Source organism: Sebastes fasciatus, chromosome 10 (assembly GCF_043250625.1).
Source record: "Sebastes fasciatus isolate fSebFas1 chromosome 10, fSebFas1.pri, whole genome shotgun sequence".
NCBI classification, from domain to species: Eukaryota; Metazoa; Chordata; class Actinopteri; order Perciformes; family Sebastidae; genus Sebastes; species Sebastes fasciatus.
In genome coordinates this window covers 16637477-16657729 of record NC_133804.1, presented here as the reverse complement: position 1 = coordinate 16657729, position 20253 = coordinate 16637477, and the positions used below count along the sequence as shown (strand labels likewise).

Here is a 20253-nt window from a genome sequence, read left to right as displayed (position 1 = left end):
TACTACAGACCTTTTCATTGACATTCTGTTGCTGGGGCTACAGCTTCGGTCCAAGAAAATATAAGGGGCCCATTTATCATGTTTATATTGTCAAGTTTGAAAGGTCTATTGAACATTTAAATGGAATTGTGTTGCTAGGCAACAGCTTGGGTCCATAATTATTTCCTGTCAGGACCGACCGCAGCTTCAGTTACACTGCCGATGTGTTATACCCCCATATCCCAAGACCCGTGTCCGCCCGTGTCCCAGCCTCCTTCAATAGGACTTGCACTGCGACAGGAAATAAACTGGGACACATTTGGAATATTTACTTTACAACTGTGAAATGGTCTATTTATCCTTACAATACCTTTGGTCTAACTGTTGTTTGTGATATCATCTTTTTCTTATTTGTAATCACTAGCATTCATTTTGCTGTCCAATATTGTTTTCACAGTTGCTTCCGATAAAAACCTCAACTGCCAACTGCTGTTTTCAACCTTTATTGGGTGTTTACTAGTAAGAAGAGGTCCATCTAGTAGCTATTCAACCACATCACGTACATCACGTGAAGTCAAGAATCTGCAGTTGTCATGGAATCTTCCATGACAACTAGTGGGCAGAGTCCATCTTCTGACTAGGCCCATGTGATGTTACAGAAAGCTCCAGAATAGGTACTAAATGGATCTTGTGGTGAGCTTGTTTTCTCAACTGCTGTTCACAAGGTCAAGAATGAACTTTAACTGTCAAATTCAGTGGGTTTGAACAATGATTAGCCAACATAAAATAAACGAGTAGAGGCTTAAGTCTGGCACAGTTTAAGAGGTTGTAAAGCACAGACTAAATGCTCACCTGCACATGGACGTTTTCTAAATGGGTCATTGTGATAATCTCCCTCCTGTGACCTGGACCAGAATAATCCTGTGATTAATTGTTACACTTCCATATTGAAATAGCATTCGAGACAGCATGTCCACTAAGAGTTATAGAAACATGGCAGCATAATTTGTATTCTTCTGAAAATGTATTTGATTGTAATTTAATCCAGTAGAAAAATGTGAGCGCCTGCATATTACCAAGACATTAGTAATCTAGTCTGGTATTTTTATTAAAGTAATTATTTTAATACATCTCACACTTCACCTACAGCTGGGGTTTCCCTCTGTGGACATCTCGTTTAACTCATCGGAAATATATTTTACTGAAATATTGCTTCAGAGCAAATAAGCTGCTGGCATCAGCAACTAATTTACATCTTATATGTACGGCTATATATACAATATTTATCAGAGTTTAAACTCACTTAAATACATGAAGCCAGAAATATAACTGAAAAAAAACTTTATTAAAATATTTTATTTTATTGAAATAAATTCAAGTAATTTACTTGAACAGTTTCCTTTGATAGTGGTACTGTCCACTTCGACAGATTTAGGTGATTGTGGGATGTCCTATTATATAAAACGTAATCAGAAAGGCAAATTAATCAGAAAACAAACACCATACAAAAGTGCTCAAAGTGACACAAAACATTTTAGAAATTTAAATTCTTTTACGTTAAAACATGAAGGGTGATATTCAAAGTGTAAATATTCAATAATGTTTACTTTAAACTCTGAGTTTTACAATAAAAGTACAATATGCAAAGAATGTTTCTGATTTCACACACATTTAAGTCAGGGTTAATCACAAAGTTCAACTATACAAAATAAAAACCATAGGAAATTCACAAAATGTTCACAGTACATTTGAAATGTTTGAGGTAAAAATGACAGAGCGGAGTGTTACAGATGGTGATACAGAAATTGTCACAAATATTTGAAGGCATTTTAAGATGTTTAATAAATAATTTGATATTCTAAATAAAAAAGAATGTAAAAAAACTACCATTAAAAACACAATTAAGGATTCACAGATCAGTTGGTGGAGTTGGTCACTTTCTGGAGGGCGGCGGCGCTCACATTTAGGGAATGCTCGTTGGGAAAAAACTCCCTTAATAGGAATGACAGGAGCATCTGTTATGAAGGAAACAAAATCAGGACAAGATTTATGTGCTATATTGAATAAAACCTAAAAATGAGATATGGTGATGGTGACAGAAAGTAAACATTGAGATACTCACATAGACCAGCGTTTTGTTTTCTTCACCGTCCTGGAAAAGATTAAAAACAGACTCCATGTCCGTCTTCTTCAGGATCAGATAGTTTGAATCTAGAGAGAAAATTAATTTAGATGGATTCTAAACTGCCAAAAATGACTAGATATTTCATAACTGGAACAGGGAGGGGTCACCTACATCTGGCGTTGATTAGGCTGTGTGCTCTCTCCCTGGTCTCGTTCTTCTCCTCGTCAGAGCGAGGAGGAGGAGGCGGTGCCGGTTGAAAATCTGGCCACTGTTTGTCACGCAGGGTGTCGATGTACCCGGCCATCTGCACCTCTGTCGGGTTCATCTTGTTCAGAAAAGAGTTCACTTTTCTGGAGAACAATACAACAAGAAGTCACTCATAGAATAAGATCCAAGTGCTTTATAAATGGGACTCTATAAAGGTTTGGAAGTCAGCCGCAAACTTACTTTTTCAAGATGGGCATAACAGGTTTCAAAATGGCATCAAATATGTTTATGAGGATGGAGTTTCCTGTTAAGACAGACAAGAGTATTAGGTTTATCTTCAAGAAGACATCCCTGCAAAGGACCATATCTGTGTTTTTGCATGTTCAAGCTTATTTGGCTGAGATTCAAACAGTAAATGTGCAAGCATAAAACTAAAGCTAAAAAGGTTATAAAGCTCTGTAGCTGCAGAGTTGGGTGTTAATGTGTTTTCCTCATCCAAATCAAGGGTCTAACAACAGAGGGTGTTATATCTTGTACAGATTGTGAAGCTCTCCGTCTTGCCCTCTACCTCAGAGGCAAATCTATTGACTATATAGATCAAATTGACTTTACCTGGCTTGTTAATTCTCTGTAATTTGGGCGCTATTAGATACCTTTTCATATAACAGAGTAATTCCATTCAATGTCAGTATAAGTAGTAGTTAGTCAGTAAAAATACAGATTAATGCAGGTTAACATGACTACTAACTATTTTCTAGATTAGTTTAGACTGTTTAGACTGTAGTTTAGGCTGCACTTTCTTCCTACCTTCCATTGGACCACTGGTTTCTGTTTATTTCAGTACAATGTGAAAAGCTATTATAGGTTTGAAGTTTGCTTGAGATATCTAGCTAGATAGATAATTCATCACAATAAACATTGCTATGTTTTTGTCGAGGTTGTATTATTGTTTCACGGTAACAGAGAAATGCTCCTGATGAAGCTTCTTGGATGAGTTGTGAATCATTTTGTGAAGCAAACATCAAAACCTTTGATTTATTTTAGTATCTTAGATACTAACTACAATATGTATGATTATCCTTTTCATCACATCAATGTTTGCTTATTGCCGTCTTCTGCTATTTGGCTGTCAAACCCGGATTGTCGGAGCTCATCACAAGCTCACGAATGCACCACCCAAAAGACTTATAATAACAGTCCATAATTTCACCTTAAAATACCACATGATGATTAATAAAGCAGACTAAATGTTCACTGTAAAGGATTCGTTTGGTCAGGCAAGAGGCAGGCCTCTACAGGCTGATTTTCTTATTGTGCTGAAATGAACTGAAATAACTGGCTGTCTAGATTTCAGGAAAAATCCATTAATCAAAAAGCTGCAGTATGCTATAAAAAAGGCCAACAGCAGACAAAAACATTGAAGCTCTTAATGCTGAGAAAGATAGTTAGGACACTGAACAAACCAGATATTTCTTTGAGCAGATCAAACATGGCTTTGGTCGCCTCCAGCTGCTCCCAGTTGACTTGGCTCCTCTGACACCGGGAGTCCAACCCTCTTGTTGAGGTGCCCTGATCCTTCCCTTTAGCCTTGTTGGCTCCACTCGACATCCTGAAACATATTTTCTCCTTTTTAATCGACCTTGTGCTGAAATGAAGCCACGACGGGCCCTCTGCGCTCTCCCCCAGCACGCCTCCATTCTGGCTGCTGTGTGGCAAGGAGTCTGACTCAAGCAGGTCTTCGTCACTGCTGGTTTTTGTCGATACCAGAGACTCTTGTGACCTGGTTCGACTCAGTCCTCTGAAAATCATTTTAAAGTGAGAGGTTAAGGGATTATCAGAGTCCTCTGTTTTGTCTTGGGAACAGTTTTCGTTTGAAGTGTCAGAGTTTTCAGCAGACTGCGGCTCCTTTTCTGTTTCTGCTTCCTTGGGCAGTTCAGATGGAGGATCATGGTGGGAGATAACAATAGTCGGGATTGAAGCGCCGGGAACATCCGGGTTTTCTAAAGGCAGAGCTGTCGATTCTGGATGTAGACACGGTGTTATGATTTCTTTTGGGGCTTCTGTCTGCGGGCTGGAGCTCTGCAGAGGAAAACAAAGCAATCAGGTTGTGACAGCTGACCCTGAGGCAGCAGCCCTTATGCTACAGAGAGGAAGCCACCAGCAGCTAAACTAATCCATATATGTATATCGCTTCAGTAAGACAGTTTTAAAAAGGGGCACTCCAACGATTTCACACATGGAGTTCAATTTAAAATGTACAAGTACTACACAGCACAGTGATGTCAGCTTGAAACTTCACATTTTTAACAGAAAGCCTGTGTTACAAACAGGTGATGCAGAGTTTGAAAGATATTTATCATGCAGTCAGGGTCTAAATAAAGATGCTATGAAGTTGCATCATGGGAAATGTAGGATGCATTGTTTTTGGAGATTGACTCATACCAGCCAGTCAGACAGGCTGTTCTCATACATACACAATACCTACGAAAAAGTAATGTACTGTAATTTTATATATCCCATGAAATCAATTTGTATATAATCCACCTGCTGGTGAACCAAGAAGCATAAAAAACTGTTATGTGTACACAACCATGGGAAGTAGGTCAAAGTTGAACCAGTTTCTTTAAACTGAAGGATGTTTACACAGTTTGAGTAATGATTTTACCATTCTTTTTTTTTTTTCTCTCTCCTGGGAGTTTGTGTAAACGCTGTCTTATCGTCTCACTGTGTTCTTGTTCTATCAGACAACATTTTAGCATTCACAGATTTCAGATATTTGCTTGGTGAGCACAATCTTACTATTACAGATAGATATGAATGTCAAAAGTACCAAAGTAAGTCCCAGGTTGAATTGTTCTTTAAGATGTCGACTTGAAGAAAAGAAGACGTGAGAGTATACCTCGTCTTCCTCTTGACCTGGAGTCAGGAAGTAAGCCAAGCCGCTCAGGAGGCCCCACACGCCTCCATAATGTTCTTCCTCATTCAGCAGTTTGTCAAGTGGGCAGAGGAACTGGAAAACCGGTTGAGTGTGGCCCATCAGATTATCAGAAACTAACTCCTGGAAAAAGAAAACAACAAAATATTGAGTCATGATGAATGTGATTGTAGTGTTTATCTGTCAGCATGTCAATGTAGTTTTTCTGGTTTCTTTTACCTGCAGGAAGTGTTCCACTGATACTCTGCCTTCTTCTGTGACCTCATTGTTGACCTCCGACTCCTCCAGCACCGGGACTGCGGGCAGGCTGGTCGAATCCTGAAAAAAGGCACAAAAAAAAAGAGTGTTTTTATGACAAGAAGACTGAACCGAGCTTTGTCAACCTCACTGTTTTTGACATCTGGCAAAAGTTTTAAAAATGTATCCCTCATGACTGCAAGTTGAATTCCAGACTCGTGAAGAAAGAAAGATGTGGTTTGTTTTCATAACAATGCTTCCAGCCCTCCGGCTGAATAGACAGTAAACACAACTCTTTTCTCTCAAGTCAAAAGGAAAGAAATCCTGACAACCGAACCTTCTTTTGTTTCCTTTTTTTATTGTTTTTTCAAAAGGGAAAAACACACACATACATAGCCTGTAAAATGTATCACACGTCAAAATATTGCAGCAAACTACACCTAAAGCCCTATTCACATGGGACTAGTATTATTTGTACCGTATTGTACTGCTATTATTTATTTTATTTTTTAACTCTGTTTACCACACTGTTCCCACACCAACTCCCTTAAGGATAGGTTCACTTTTTTTATTCTTCTTCAATATTCGAATGTACATTGAAATAGTTTTTGGTTACTGTAATTGCTCCTCCTAACCCTGAAAAGACTCCTTTCTAATGCGAAAATCCACAGTTTTTCAGTAAAAATACATTCTGAAGTCCAGCTGGAGAAAATATGAAGCTTCACTCATCTCAGTAAGAAAAATCATAGAAGGTATCTTCCAATTTTATAGTCTTTTTAATGCAAAGTTTTTGGAATTGTACAAGTAGGTAATTTCTGTATGGCCAGTATGGAGAGGAAGAATGATTAAACGGACCAAAACACTTTTTCAATGTACATATGAACATGTGAGTATCGGTTTAAAAAAATGTGAAACCTCTCCTTTAAATGGACATTTGATCTGAGGAGGACACACCTTGCCTCTTCATCATTCAGTCCCACCCTCCCTCACTCACTCATCCTGACAAGTATTTCTATAATCTGTTCAGCAGGCAGAGACAAGCTGAAACAGCGACTGTAATTAAATGTTCCGATAATAATAAATACAATAATGTCAATATATAATCATTCATAATCATAATCTCTCTTGTGCATCACGATGGTTTGGTTTGCTAGCTTGCAACTCAAGTCAATGACAAACGAGTCTAATTAAGAATGATGTCACTTTTCTACTTTCAGAATTTTTTTTAAATAAATACCAGTTGGAGTTTTTTGGTATGCAGCAAGCCCTTTCTCAATTACTGCCTTTACTTCATGTTGCAACACAGCAAACTACATTTGATTTCACTAACAGTATGCAGACTTTACACTCAGTTGCTAGTTTATAAGGCAAACTAGCTAAAACTAATACAGTCTAATACAACCTTCCTGCAATAAATGCTACCTCCATGAAGGTTATAATGTTTTTTTGCTGAAACTGTTTTAAAAAGGAGGTGTTGATTCAACTTTATGATCATTTTGGAGGCTGTAGTTTGTTGTGCTGTTGAACTGTACTGCATTACATTATTGCAGTTAATGTTTAGCAATTGTTTAGGTCACTGATGTAGAGTGAGGAACCCCCAGTTTGCTGTTTAGCGAATTGTTTGGGTCACTAATTTTATCTTTTATATATTTTTTTTCTGGTTTTATTTTCCATCTTAATGTTTTCATGTTCATTTTCATGTGAAGCACAAATGCATCTAATTTTGTCTTTATTGTTAAGCACTTTGAGCTGCATTTCGTATGAAAGGTGCTATACAAATAAAGTTTATTATTATTATTATTATTATTATAATACAGTGTTTCTGTTATTTAGCCTACCCTTATTGAAATTAATGGGATGTACAAAATAATAGAAACACCTATCAGTACACAATACAATTCAACGGCACCACAAACAAATGATTTATTGTAGGACTGAATTAGTTTTAACTGGGTGTACCTGACTAAACTGACAACTGAGCGTATGTCAGAGGTGATTGGATCAGTTAAAAGCTGAGAAAAAAAAACAAAAAACATCTGCCTTTTACCTGCCATCTGTTGCGGAAGTATATCACATCCATATAGGTCTTCCTAATGTCCCACTGCAGGTTTTCAGGGCTGCCCATCTCCTCCAGGTGAACTTTAAAGATCAGCTCCTCATCCTCCCAGTCGGCCTACAACACAGTGTTAGCAGTAACATAAACCATCCAAGGACAAGCTTCTCCAGAGCCTCAGCAGGCAGATAACAAGCCTCCAGGACAATCCACACTGTCACTGATATTTATAACTCACATGAGGGATGCTGACAGCCCAGCGGCCAACGCACCACATCTCATACGACAGCTTGAATTCCATCATGTCCTCTTGGACGCTTGTCAGGTAGTTCTCCAGATCACTGTCCTCCTAATGGTGTTTGGCCGAGAAAAGCGACAATGAATCTGTCATGTTTCTCGAATTGTCATCTTGGCAGTTTAATGTATTGCGTTTTTTTCTGCAGCAGACTCACCCTGTCGGAGTCCTGCTGGCTGTAAACGGAGCCCTCCCTGCTGCTGACATTGTCCTCGGACACATCTCCCTGGATCGCCATAATCCTCAGCACCAGGTCCTGCTCCATCTTTTTCATCTTCTTCTTCTTGGCCTTCTTAGACTTCATCTTGTCCACAAATTTAGACCATCCTTCTTTTAACTTGTTGGCTGAAAATGACAACAACCGACATCCATAAAATCACATAAATGTAGAGAATTTAATTGGAAAAATTTGATTCTTTATTACGTTTAATATAAAAAGCAAACAATTTCTAAGGCAACAAACATGCTAGAGTGGCCTTACAGATGTGAATCATGCACATATCTAAAAATAGATCCATTCTGGGACAGAATTAATTCAGTTTTGAACAAAATATTAGGAGATGCAATCTCCAAGAAGTGTTACATTTTATACCTGGGCAATATAACTAAAATGGTGCTGAAGGAAGATAATTACTTGGTAAAAATCCTACTCACAGCGAGCAGGAAAGCCATTACAAGAAACTGGTTATACATAGTACATGAAGTATTTCTGATGAAAAAAATGACTTATTCTCTAAGAGTGAAAGAAGATGAGTTTTACAAAAAATGGGGAAAATGGATTAGGTTTAGAAATAAAGACATAGACACTGTATACGTGTACTGACAATAAAGTAAATTATTAAATTATTATAGTACTGTATACAGCGTCACTAGTTTCTAAGCTGTAAACTCATCTTTGCAGTTGTAAGTTTCAATATTATACTTTTGTTTTATAGAGTGCTCCAGGGATGACGTGTTTTTGAGGCCAACCAGGAAGTTAGCATCACACTGGTTTCCTCCACAAAAAGCCAATTGGATTTTTCTATTGGGTTTGGATTATTGCAGAAAATAAGCTCTGTGGCAAACAAACTTTTATGATACTTATACCGTTTCGTTTAGCAAGATAATCTCCACAAATGAACACCACCTTTATCACTTTTGAAGTGTGAATTCAATCACTAGGAGTACAAAGTTAATGTAACAAACTACACCACGGTCGCATGAGCGCGAATATACACAACAAGATGACGTTTAGTAGTCTCATTTAGCCACTTGTTAGCAACCGCCTCATTCCTGTAGCACTCTATGTTCATATGTATAAAAGCAATAAAGACTAAAGTAATTAAAAAAAGAAAACGACGACAACCACATATTAAAAGTCAAAGACAATTCCACATTTGATGTTGTGATTTTTTGTTTGTTTATTTCTCTTATAGCTTTTTACTTGTGCACACCCACAGCACCGAAGAAACGTCCCTGTCTGATATACTGAGTATTGAACATGGAGAGAATAGCAATGCAGTCTTCCTTAACATCACTTTGACTGTAAATCTGCATTAGTTTTTTCTGCATTGTGATGAAGTGAAGCAACTTCTGAGCATCACTATAGTTGGAAATGTGGTGAGAAAAACTATTCACCAGATATAAATCAACATGTAATTAGGCATGTAAGCACTGTAAGCATGATTAGCACGCACACTTAATCAATGTGATAGCCTAATAATGAATAAATATCCCATCAGATGTAAATAATTCTCAGATGATGACACATTATGGTTATTTTTCAGAATATATATGATGTGATCATTACAGTAAATACCCATATTTGTCATTTTGCTGGGTTCATTATCATGTGGCATAATCAGTTCTTATTTAGCCATCATTACTGTTGGATTGTTTGCAATACAAAGAGACAGAAGCAGCTTGAAGACAACACAGAAATGATTTGGCATTCAGCTTGCCTTTTGTGTAATTGTCTGTACTAACAAACAAACAAACAAGAAACTGGGGATTAATTATGCACTGATAGGCTGGCTGGTAAAAAAAATTATGATGTCACGTAACTGACAACACATTGCTATTCATCAAACTGTTGTTAAAGACGTTATACAAGTGCAGGCCTCTATTCTCTTAACACCCACAAACTACTCCATCTGTCTCTCTCAAGTCTCCATTATGCTCATCTGAAATGTTTTCACGCTCACAGCTGAAGGTTTGAGTCGAAGAATTAATCCTTTGATTACAATAACACACCTTTCCTTTTGGCCTTGACCCTGGTGCTGGTTGAAATCCCCGCTCCCTCCAAGCTCCTAGAAATAAAAAAAGCCACCAAATAAATCCAGGTCATTCCAATTTCAAAACACAGAAGGTGTCTCTTGCAGCCGTTGCTTTGAGGCTCACTGTGTCTAGGTCAAGCCAGCGGGGCATAAGAGATGACAGCCACTCACACTTCGCTGCCTTCGCCCTCGCCCTCCTGTGAAGCCAGAGAGGTTTGATCCGGGTCTGATCCACACAGCTCCTCCTCGGAGCCTTTGGAAGTCACGCTGTCCAGCTGGCTCACCACCAGCAGGTTCAGGTTGTCGGGGTCCGACAGCCATGTCACCAACTGGCCCAAACCTGAAGGACACAGCCAAAACACTGATCCCAAAAGCTCTGTTTGTCATGACATAAACACAAACTAAAATCAGGAGGCACATTATTCACATTTCACAATATTATTGGATTGTAATGAGTCACGTTTTTGAATCCGCCTAAGGGAGACATCCCAGCTGAAAAAATATATCATCATGAAACTTTCCAAGTTGATTACTGGAATTTCATATTTAAATATGCAAATGAGGCATTATCTAATGCTAAGAGAAATTTAGGAGAAATATACAGATGCAAATATATAAAGTGTAGTAAAAGTAACACTAGGTATGTAAAAGTTAATGCAATAATAACGCGTTATCGCAAATTTGTTTTAACGCCACTAATTTCTATAATGCATTAACGCAACTTGCGTTTTTAGGTTGTAGCGGGCTCAGTTTTAAAGCTAGAGTGAAGATACTGGCATCATATGAAACTAAAAAACCTAAGGAATCTATTGGTACCAACCATGTACGTATGTATGTATACATCTAAGTATACACCATACTAGCTTGTCCTGAAGGAGGTTAAATAACGCTCCAAACTTATGCTACATTTTGGCGAAAAAAAACTGGCTTGGCCATTTTCAAAGGGGTCCCTTGACCTCTGACCTCAAGTTATGTGAATGAAAATGGGTTCTATGGGTACCCACGAGTCTCCCCTTTACAGACATGCCCACTTTATAATAATCACATGCAGTTTTGGGGCAAGTCATAGTCAAGTCAGCACACTGACACACTGACAGCTGTTGTTGCCTGTTGGGCTGCAGTTTGTCATGTTATGATTTGAGCATATTTTTTATGCTAAATGCAGTACCTGTGAGGGTTTCTGGACAATATTTCTCATTGTTTTGTGTTGGTAATTGATTTCCAATAATACATATATATGTATATTTGCATAAAGCAAGCATATTTGTCCACTCCCATGTCGATAAGAGTATTAAATACTTGACAAAAAATATGTGATTAATCACGATTAACTATGGACAATCATGCGATTCATAGCGATTACATATTTTAATTAATTGACTAATATCAACACCTTAATGTGTATTTTGGATGGTTTCTTTCCTCTAGTCTGAAAGAAGACATGTTATGAAAGCAAAATAGCCCAAAATCTCAAAATTGACCAGTGCATGAAAAAACGATGTTTTTGCCTGTAGAGTCTCCACTTTCAACAGCTGCAGTCAGTAATAATAGCTTCCTCAATGGTAAGTTTTAAAAGGAATAGATTAACGTTATCCAAAATATGCTAATTTGCTTTCTTGCCACGAGTTAGCCGCAGCCAGTTAGCTTAGCATAGAATTCAGACAGGAAACAGCTGGTCTCTGTCCAAAGATGACAAAGTCCACCTACCAGCACCTATTGAGCTCACTAATTTACACGTAACTTGTTTGTTTAATCTGTACAAGAAAGCGAATACTTGTATTTCCCAAAATGTCAAAATATCACTTTAACTTTGGAATATTAGCCCATTTGAAACATTTCTTTTGACTTCTAATGTCTTGTGTAGTTGAGAATAAGCGGTAAAACATATCACAATATTAGGCAAAATCAGGATCATCATTTTTAGTGTGAAAGCAAAGCTCTGTATAATTTGCCAACTGTTCCAAATTATTGAAAACGCTCAATTATGCATCTATGCACAAAACTGTTTAGTTAGAAATGAGCTGCCAAGATGAGGACATGCAGATAACGTTTTAACTACAGCTGTAAAAATCACTTATTTTAACTGAGTTACATGCATAATTGCAAAAGCCCACTGCACAGCAAGACTCCCACGAGATAAGACATTTTATCGGTTACTAAAAAAAATCTGACAAAACCCTAAAAGGGAATTGGCAAATCACTGCGGTAGTGCGCCTTCCTTTTATGCAGCCCCAAAATTCATGTCCTAAGCTCTACAATGCCACTGACAATAAGGGATTACATACGATTCACACTTGTAAAAGAAGTTCTGGGAGGCTTAGCCCTTATGTAAGAGTGTATTCCTGCAGAGAGGGAATTTAATGCTTTCTTACCCTTTAAGGCAACAATCTCATTTAAGGCACAGCGGTTGACTTCTTGGCCCCAGAGCGTTTCGGGGAAAAGGTTACGTACTAGAGCGTCAGAAAACTCTCGGAGGACTGCGATCTCCTCGGCTCTGGAGCTGAACAGGAGCTCTCTGAAACAGAAAGGTGATTAAAACAGTGAGTGGATTATAGATGTTTATCTGACAATATCTTGATCTAAACTTGAAACAACCATTCAGTATAGCAACAACCATAAGGATGTCACTGCAGGTGTGATCTTGTAAAAGTAAGGTCAATTATTCATAGGTGATAAAAGATATGGAGGTATTTATAGAGACATTACTGAGTGCAAAGAGTAACTGACGCAGCATTAATTCTTAGTGTAAAGTCTCACCTGTCAGGCTGCTTCGCATTATGTAAGTGCTGGGTTAAAATACGAACGGAGCCAACGACTGCCTGGCAGACATCAAAGTCTCTGGCTCTCTCAATGATCCGGTCGATTACAAAGTCAACCTCCCTGCTGAGCACCTGGTGCAGAGGCTGGTGCTCGCGCGTCTCGGGAACGCAGTACCACGGCAGGACCAGCTGGGCGTAGGCGCACTCGAACACTGAGGACAGGCAGTCACAAAGGAACATTCACATTAACACCAAACTCCCACACTCGCCTGCTGAATATCAGACTCGAAGACTGCAGAGACTTTAAATTCAAGCTCTGTTTTTTAACTTTATTCTGAACTCCTGTCCAAACTATTCAATTCAACACTCAGCACAAATATCCATGACAGGATTTCCCTCTGAACTCTGGAGAGCATCATTTATTTACAGCAACATAACGTTATTTACATATCAGATAGAGAATAGCTGAGGAAACCAGCTGCAAGTGCTACAGTATCTCATTTATGCAGTGGCGGAATGTACATTTACTCAAGTACTGTAATTAAGTTCAATTTTGATGTACTTCACTCAAGTATTTTATGCTACTTTACACTTGTACTCCACTACATCTCAGAGGCAAATATTGTTCTTTTTGCTTCACTACATTTATCTGACAGCTTGAGTTACTCTACAGATTAAGATTTTTACACAAAAAATATGAAGAGTTTATTAAATATGATGTTTTGTTATAATTTAAATCACACATCAGGTTATAAAAGTACAGCCAAAGTAATTTTTTTGTGCCAAAATTACAAAAAAATGTATGGTTCCAGCTTCACAAATGTGTAGATTTGCTGCTTTTCCTCCATTTTAAATCGTTTTAAGTTGGGCTGTCAATCGTTTATAATATTTATGGAGGAATTTACGATTAATCGCAAATTAATCGCACATTTTGTACCTGTTCAAAATGTACCTTAAAGGGAGATTTGTCAAGTATTTAATACTCTTATCAACATTGGAGTGGGCAAATACATGCTTGTATGTATGCATGCTTGTTTTATGCAAATGTATGTTTATATCCATTATTGTAAATCAATTAACAACACAAAACAATGACAACTAGAATGGCTATCGGAGAGCGCAGACCTCCGCCAAGGTGCCAGATCACAGATCACAGATCACAGCTCACAGCTGGCGGTACCGTGAGGTGGTCGGCTTATTATTAACACGGTGTGTTTCCGTGTAACGTATCAGCGGATGCCTCTCTCATTCAGCAGCCTTGTTATGTCTGTATAACGTTATACTGCGTTGTCTCTCATCCCGTCATCTAACGCTTTTCTCTTGGTCACTGCGGACAGCCAGCAGCTCCCGCCGCACCTCGGTGTCTCGCCACACATCCACACACGTATCTCTCTGCTCGAAGAAGGAGGCGGGGTCATGCGTCATCAACGTGTCGTCAGTTACACTGCACATGTGTTATACCCTGTGGTCTTAATGCTCAGGCTGATCGGAATCCTTTAAAAAATTCCTGAATCCGGATCATGATCCGGATCGCCACCAAAATCGAATGGATTGTTCATTGTGCTACAAAAAAATTCATTCAAATCCTTTGCGAACTTTTGGAGTAATCCTGCTAACAGACAAACAGACAGACACAGACAGACAGACAGACAGACAGACAGACAGACAGACAAACAAACAAACAAACAAACCAACGGCGGTGAAAACAAATCCTCTTTCAAGGCCCTTGTCCTTGGCGTGAAAAATATACTCATATCATAACATGGCAAACTGAAGCCCATCAGGCAACGACAGCTGTCAGTGTGTCAGTGTTCTGACTTGACTATGACTTGCCCCAAACTGCATGTGATTATCATGAAGTGGGTATGTCTGTAAAGGGGAGACTCGTGGGTACCCATAGAACCCATTTTCATTCACATAACTTGAGGTCAGAGGTCAAGGGACCCCTTTGAAAATGGCCATGCCAGTTTTTCCTCACCAAAATTTAGCGTAAGTTTGGAGTGACAAGCTAATATCTTCAGGTTGCATTAGAAATTATTGCCGTTGAAACAAATTTGCGTTAACGCGTCATTATCGCGTTAACTTTGACAGCCCTAATTTAACATTTTTTGCCTGCATCGAGTACTTTTTACCTATTCTACTTTCTTTCTTTAACTACATTTTCCTGATTATTCTTGTATACTTTAACTAACATTTTCAATGCAGGACTTTTACTTGTAACAGATAATTTTCAGTGTGGTATCAGCACTTTTACTGAAGTAAAGGATCTTAAAATACATCCTCCACCACTGCATTTATGCCTGTAGACCATAAAACTTTTATTAAAAACTGTGAATTATTAATATTTTCAGTGATTTACAGGCACACATAGACTTACAATGAAAAATGCACAAAAAGGAGTTGTAATAAAATCACTTTATATGCAAATGGACTGTATTATAGTTTTATGTCTTACATTTTTCAGCTCTATTTGTGCGTATAAATAGTGGAACAACATTTTTTACAACCTGAAACTGTTCTATAATAATATTTTGAGTGATTTCCATAGGACTTAAAACATAAATAAAAAGGTTCACACACTGTAGCTCCCTTAGGTGCAACATCCTCAAGTAAGTGACGTTTCAAGCTAATGCTCTTCTTCAGACTTCTGAATAATAAATGGCACCTAAGGGAGCTACAGTGTACAGACCTTTATTTATGTTTTCACTGCTGTCTTCTTCTGGTACTACTGTCTACTGTCCACTACTCTAATACTGGTTCTACTAGCACCTGCTAGGGGTGGGAGAAAAATCGATACAGCATAGTATTGCAATATTTTGCGTAGCAATATTGTATCGATACACGGACGTCAAGTATCGATCTTTTATTAACTATTAACCTCTTAACAATCTGGCCGCTATTCTGTCTCTCAGAGGTTGTAGCGGACTCAGAGAATATCCTGGTATTATGTGAAACTAGACAACCTGAGGTATCGTCATGTTAGCTTGTCGGGAAGAACGCTAACACTCCAAACAGGCATGGCCATTTTCAAAGGGGGTCCCATTGACCTCTGACCTCAAGATATGTGAATGAAAACTCTGAGATGAACAGAGGGAAAACTGTATCTTATTAGATGAAACAGATGTTGACAAACTGCATACTTTGCAGCTGGAAAAAGGTTATAAATCACAATATATTCAACACAGTCTCACGGCAGTTCGTGAGATAGTCACCAAATTTAATCTATTTGATTCATGCACGTAGAGACGAATTTCCCTTTTTTTTCGTGACGCTCAGCATGACATTCAACAACGTATTTTTCATGCGTTTTCCTACGAATGTCCAGCGACACGTGATGCACCGGTCAATTTCCACTCCCGTCTTTTAAAAATAAAACTACTTAGTTAGGTCTAGGAAAAAAATCGCGGTTTGGGTCAAAATAACACCGGAAGTGCCCTAACTTAAATACGGAAGTTACGTCACACGGGCGTGAACAGCAGTCTCTTCGGTGAAAGTCCTGTGTTTTTGAACCCACCCATTCACCTCGACCTCCTCCCTATGCGGCGTTCGCCACTCTTTATACTTCCCGGTTCCTAATTATGTGGATTACATAAGAATTGATTTCGTGCTGACCATCGCGAGAAAAATGTGAATCAATACGTTAAATTTCGTGACTATTTCACAATCTGCTGTGCGACTGGGCTGATATATCGCAATATATCTTATCGCAATACCCAGCATATCGCAAAATGCACGACCACTTTACATTGTTTTACATTTCTATAGGAGCCTGTGTCATTTTTCACATATTTGGGGTTCCTGGCAGCTTTAAACTGGTTTGTTTGTAAACTGTTAAATTGACAAAATGAGGAGTCCGACTTATAGCTGAGATTGTGCTGAATAAAATAATATCCTGTATGTGGGGTAAGGACAGTTTAAAAGGTGCAAAGACAAAAAAAGGAATGCATAGTTGGCAAAAATGAACCATATAATCAACCCGGACTCCAGAGGGTAAACATGCATTTGAATATGAGTGCTATATTTAGGACTGAAAAAGTGTTTGTGCTTTCAAGGCCAAATCATTGCAAAAAGCTTATTTTACCATCTCAAATCCACAGTTTTTCAGTGGCTTTCAAGGTCTGACATAAGCATTGAGAAATCTGACTGTAGATGACATGAAACACATGTTTGAAGCCACTCTTACTCTCAAAGAAACTGAGCTCAGAGCTGTGCCGAACACAAACCAATTTAACAAGCGCTGCACAAAACAGACACGAAGCTGATAATGAGGCACGATAACAACATATCTTACTTCCTGTTTAACACATCGCAGCCATATGCGAGCCATCTATTGTGAGGGTGTGTTTTTCATCCTTTTCTTCCTCCCCTTAAAGCCCCTCCTCGCCTCATGTAACATGAGACCTAGCTGCAGCTGTGTCTATGCAAAACTGTCCTTTTCTATTCTGTGTCAAGTCAAAACAAAACGTCAAATTTGCTGACGAAACACCCTGAAGTCAAGAGCAGGACCTTGATTTTTCCAACATTCTCTCACATCTTCATGAGATGTTTCTGGCCTGTAAAGACAGATGTGTTTACACATTTTCTCTCCTGTGTGGGACATGCCTCACCTTGCTGTAGAGACGTCTTTACATGTGGATACCGAGACTCCAGAGGTACACACTGCTGGCTGCTTTCTCCATCTGTCAAGTCATCAAACAGCTGTCCCTCAATAGTCTCCTGGAAAACACAAAACTATTTAGTCAAGTACCAGGGATTGATCAGAATAATAGCAAAGTAAAAACTGTAACATCAATAAATGCTGACCTCAAGGTGACACTCAGCTATGTGAAGTGAAAACAAGCTATTCAGGGCAAAAATGCACCTCAGGCTATGAGTATTAATACTTCAGTAATGGACTACTTTTACAGCTCATATTTGTGTAACCTGGCATGTAAACACAGCGAACAACTTAGATTACTGACTTACACTTTGATAAAAGGTATTGGCCTATATATATATATATATATATATATATATATAACCTTAACAATCTTATTATCCTAATATTAACAGACTTATCTCACTTATTAAAGCAGATAAGGGTGTTTAAACTGCACCATATGATCTAATAATGCATCTCACAATTAAACAAGTAATTCAAGCTTTGGTTTTTATCTCATCTGGATTATTGCTCAGTAGTTTGGTCCAATACTTCATTAGGCAATATAAGAAAATTGCAACTGGTCCAGAATAAAGCGGCACGTGTAGCTCTTTCTTGTGGGTGGAGAACAAATGTAATTAAAAATGCATAAATGTCTCTCTTGGTTTGAAGTGAGAAATAGATTGCTGTATTCATTGATGGTTTTCATTAAGAATGTCATAACAACGAAGACTACAAAAAACTATCCTTTAGTACAGATACACACAATTATTCCACAAGGCATGCTGCTGCAGGTTGTTTTACTGTACCAAGATCCAAAACCAAATCAGGCCAAAGTACAGCAAATATACAGAGCAATGCAAGGATGGAAGTCACTCCCAAATCATAATACACAACAAAATGATATATATGGTTTTAAAAAAACACTAAAAGAGCATTACTTAAGAAGAAACTTTAGTTATTAATAAGTATTCTTGGGTTTGTAAGGGTATTATGGGCATTCCATGTTAAATGTTAAATGATATTTATCTGTTCAATCATGATAGATTCAGTCTGAGCCTTTCTATTTTCTATTTTCTTTGTGTTTTTGTTATTTAAACTGTGTCAGTTGTTATTGTTTTATTTACAGTTGTGTTATGTTAGTGTATGATGAGTAGTGTGAATGTGTATTTTTGTATTGTCACCATGTAAACTATGTGGACTCCAGGAAGAATAGCTGCTGCTATGCAAAAGCTAATGGGGATCTAAAAACCAACAGACACTCACATATTTCATATTTAACTTATTAAAACATAACTCATGCAACAGTGCTCGTAAAAGCAACTCTCCCCTGCAATAAAAGACAATGTTAATTAAATACCTGGAGATGTTTTTCCTTTGTTTCTTCATCAGTTTGAGTGCTGCTCTCTCGTCCACTGTTTTCGAATAATAGAGGAGTATAAAAACAAAAGAGAAAGCACAGAAAGTACTGTGTGACTGTGCGACCGCAGTCTGAAAAATACCACACCAAGCCGAGAGTTATGGCGATGGAGAAGCGCCATAGATACATCTTCTTCTTCCTTCCTTCCTTCCTTTACAACAACAGGCTCTTTCTGCTCAGGTCTCTCACTTTGAGCCGGTGTGTGCTGCACAGAGCCGGATCTGGTTGGTGTTGGTTCAACCACATCTTCAGCACCGAGAACAACACGATGTTTTCTTGAAACAAGATGTGAAACTGGGAAAAAAAGAGCGAACTTTATTAGTCGTGTTGAAGCGGATCTGTGATTGGCTGCAGGAAACCCCCTAGTGCCTGTTGTTGATTATAACAGGATGCCATCTACAGGTCACAGCTGTACCTGACACACAGCAGACAGCTCCATCTACCTATAGGCCTATACTGTACTCTGTATAGGAGGCTAGCCACTGAAAGCATTACAAGTACTGTGTCTGCAGTAAAATGGCCCTTGTGACATTATATTATATTATGTTATATTATATTATTTTATATTATAGTTTAGTATATTATATTATAGTATATTATATTATATTATATTATATTATATTATATTATATTACATTGTATTATATTATATTATATTATATTGTATTATATTATAGTTTAGTTTAGTATATTATATTATATTATATTATATTATATTGTATTATATTATAGTTTAGTTTAGTATATTATATTATATTATATTATAGTATATTATATTATATTGTATTATATTATATTATATTATATCATACTATATTATATTGTATTATATTATATTATATTGTATTATATTATATTATATTATACTATATCATACTGTATTATATTATATTATATTATATTATATTATATTATATTATATTATATTATATTATATTATAGTATATTATATTATATTATATTATATTATAGTATAGTTTATTATAGTATATGATATCATATTATATTATATTACATTGTATTATATTATAGTTTAGTTTAGTATATTATATTATATTATATTATATTATATTATATTGTATTATATTATAGTTTAGTTTAGTATATTATATTATATTATATTATAGTATATTATATTATATTGTATTATATTATATTATATTATATCATACTATATTATATTGTATTATATTATATTATATTATATTATATTGTATTATATTATATTATATTATACTATATCATACTGTATTATATTATATTATATTATATTATATTATATTATATTATATTATATTATATTATATTATATTATAGTATATTATATTATATTATATTATATTATAGTA

The 20253-nt window shown here is 37.1% G+C and overlaps 1 protein-coding gene across 2 annotated transcripts; it reads right to left on the bottom strand.

Annotated features, from left to right (window-relative positions):
• Nucleotides 1-1320: 1320 nt before the first annotated feature.
• On the bottom strand, nucleotides 1321-19196 carry LOC141775328 (uncharacterized). Of its 2 annotated transcripts, none has more exons than XM_074648587.1 (16): nucleotides 18845-19196; nucleotides 17453-17561; nucleotides 12844-13057; nucleotides 12459-12601; nucleotides 10258-10426; nucleotides 10064-10119; nucleotides 7989-8176; nucleotides 7775-7885; nucleotides 7531-7656; nucleotides 5466-5564; nucleotides 5142-5369; nucleotides 3775-4390; nucleotides 2552-2615; nucleotides 2276-2454; nucleotides 2102-2190; nucleotides 1321-1994 (listed from the first exon to the last, which is right to left on the bottom strand). In XM_074648587.1, exons 1-16 carry the CDS (start codon nucleotides 19031-19033, stop codon nucleotides 1896-1898), a joined length of 2679 nt encoding a protein of 892 aa, XP_074504688.1. In that variant the 5' UTR covers nucleotides 19034-19196; the 3' UTR covers nucleotides 1321-1895. The 2 variants fall into 2 exon arrangements, with proteins under 2 accessions (XP_074504688.1, XP_074504689.1); XM_074648588.1 differs by having other exon boundaries at nucleotides 5211-5369.
• Nucleotides 19197-20253: the final 1057 nt, after the last annotated feature.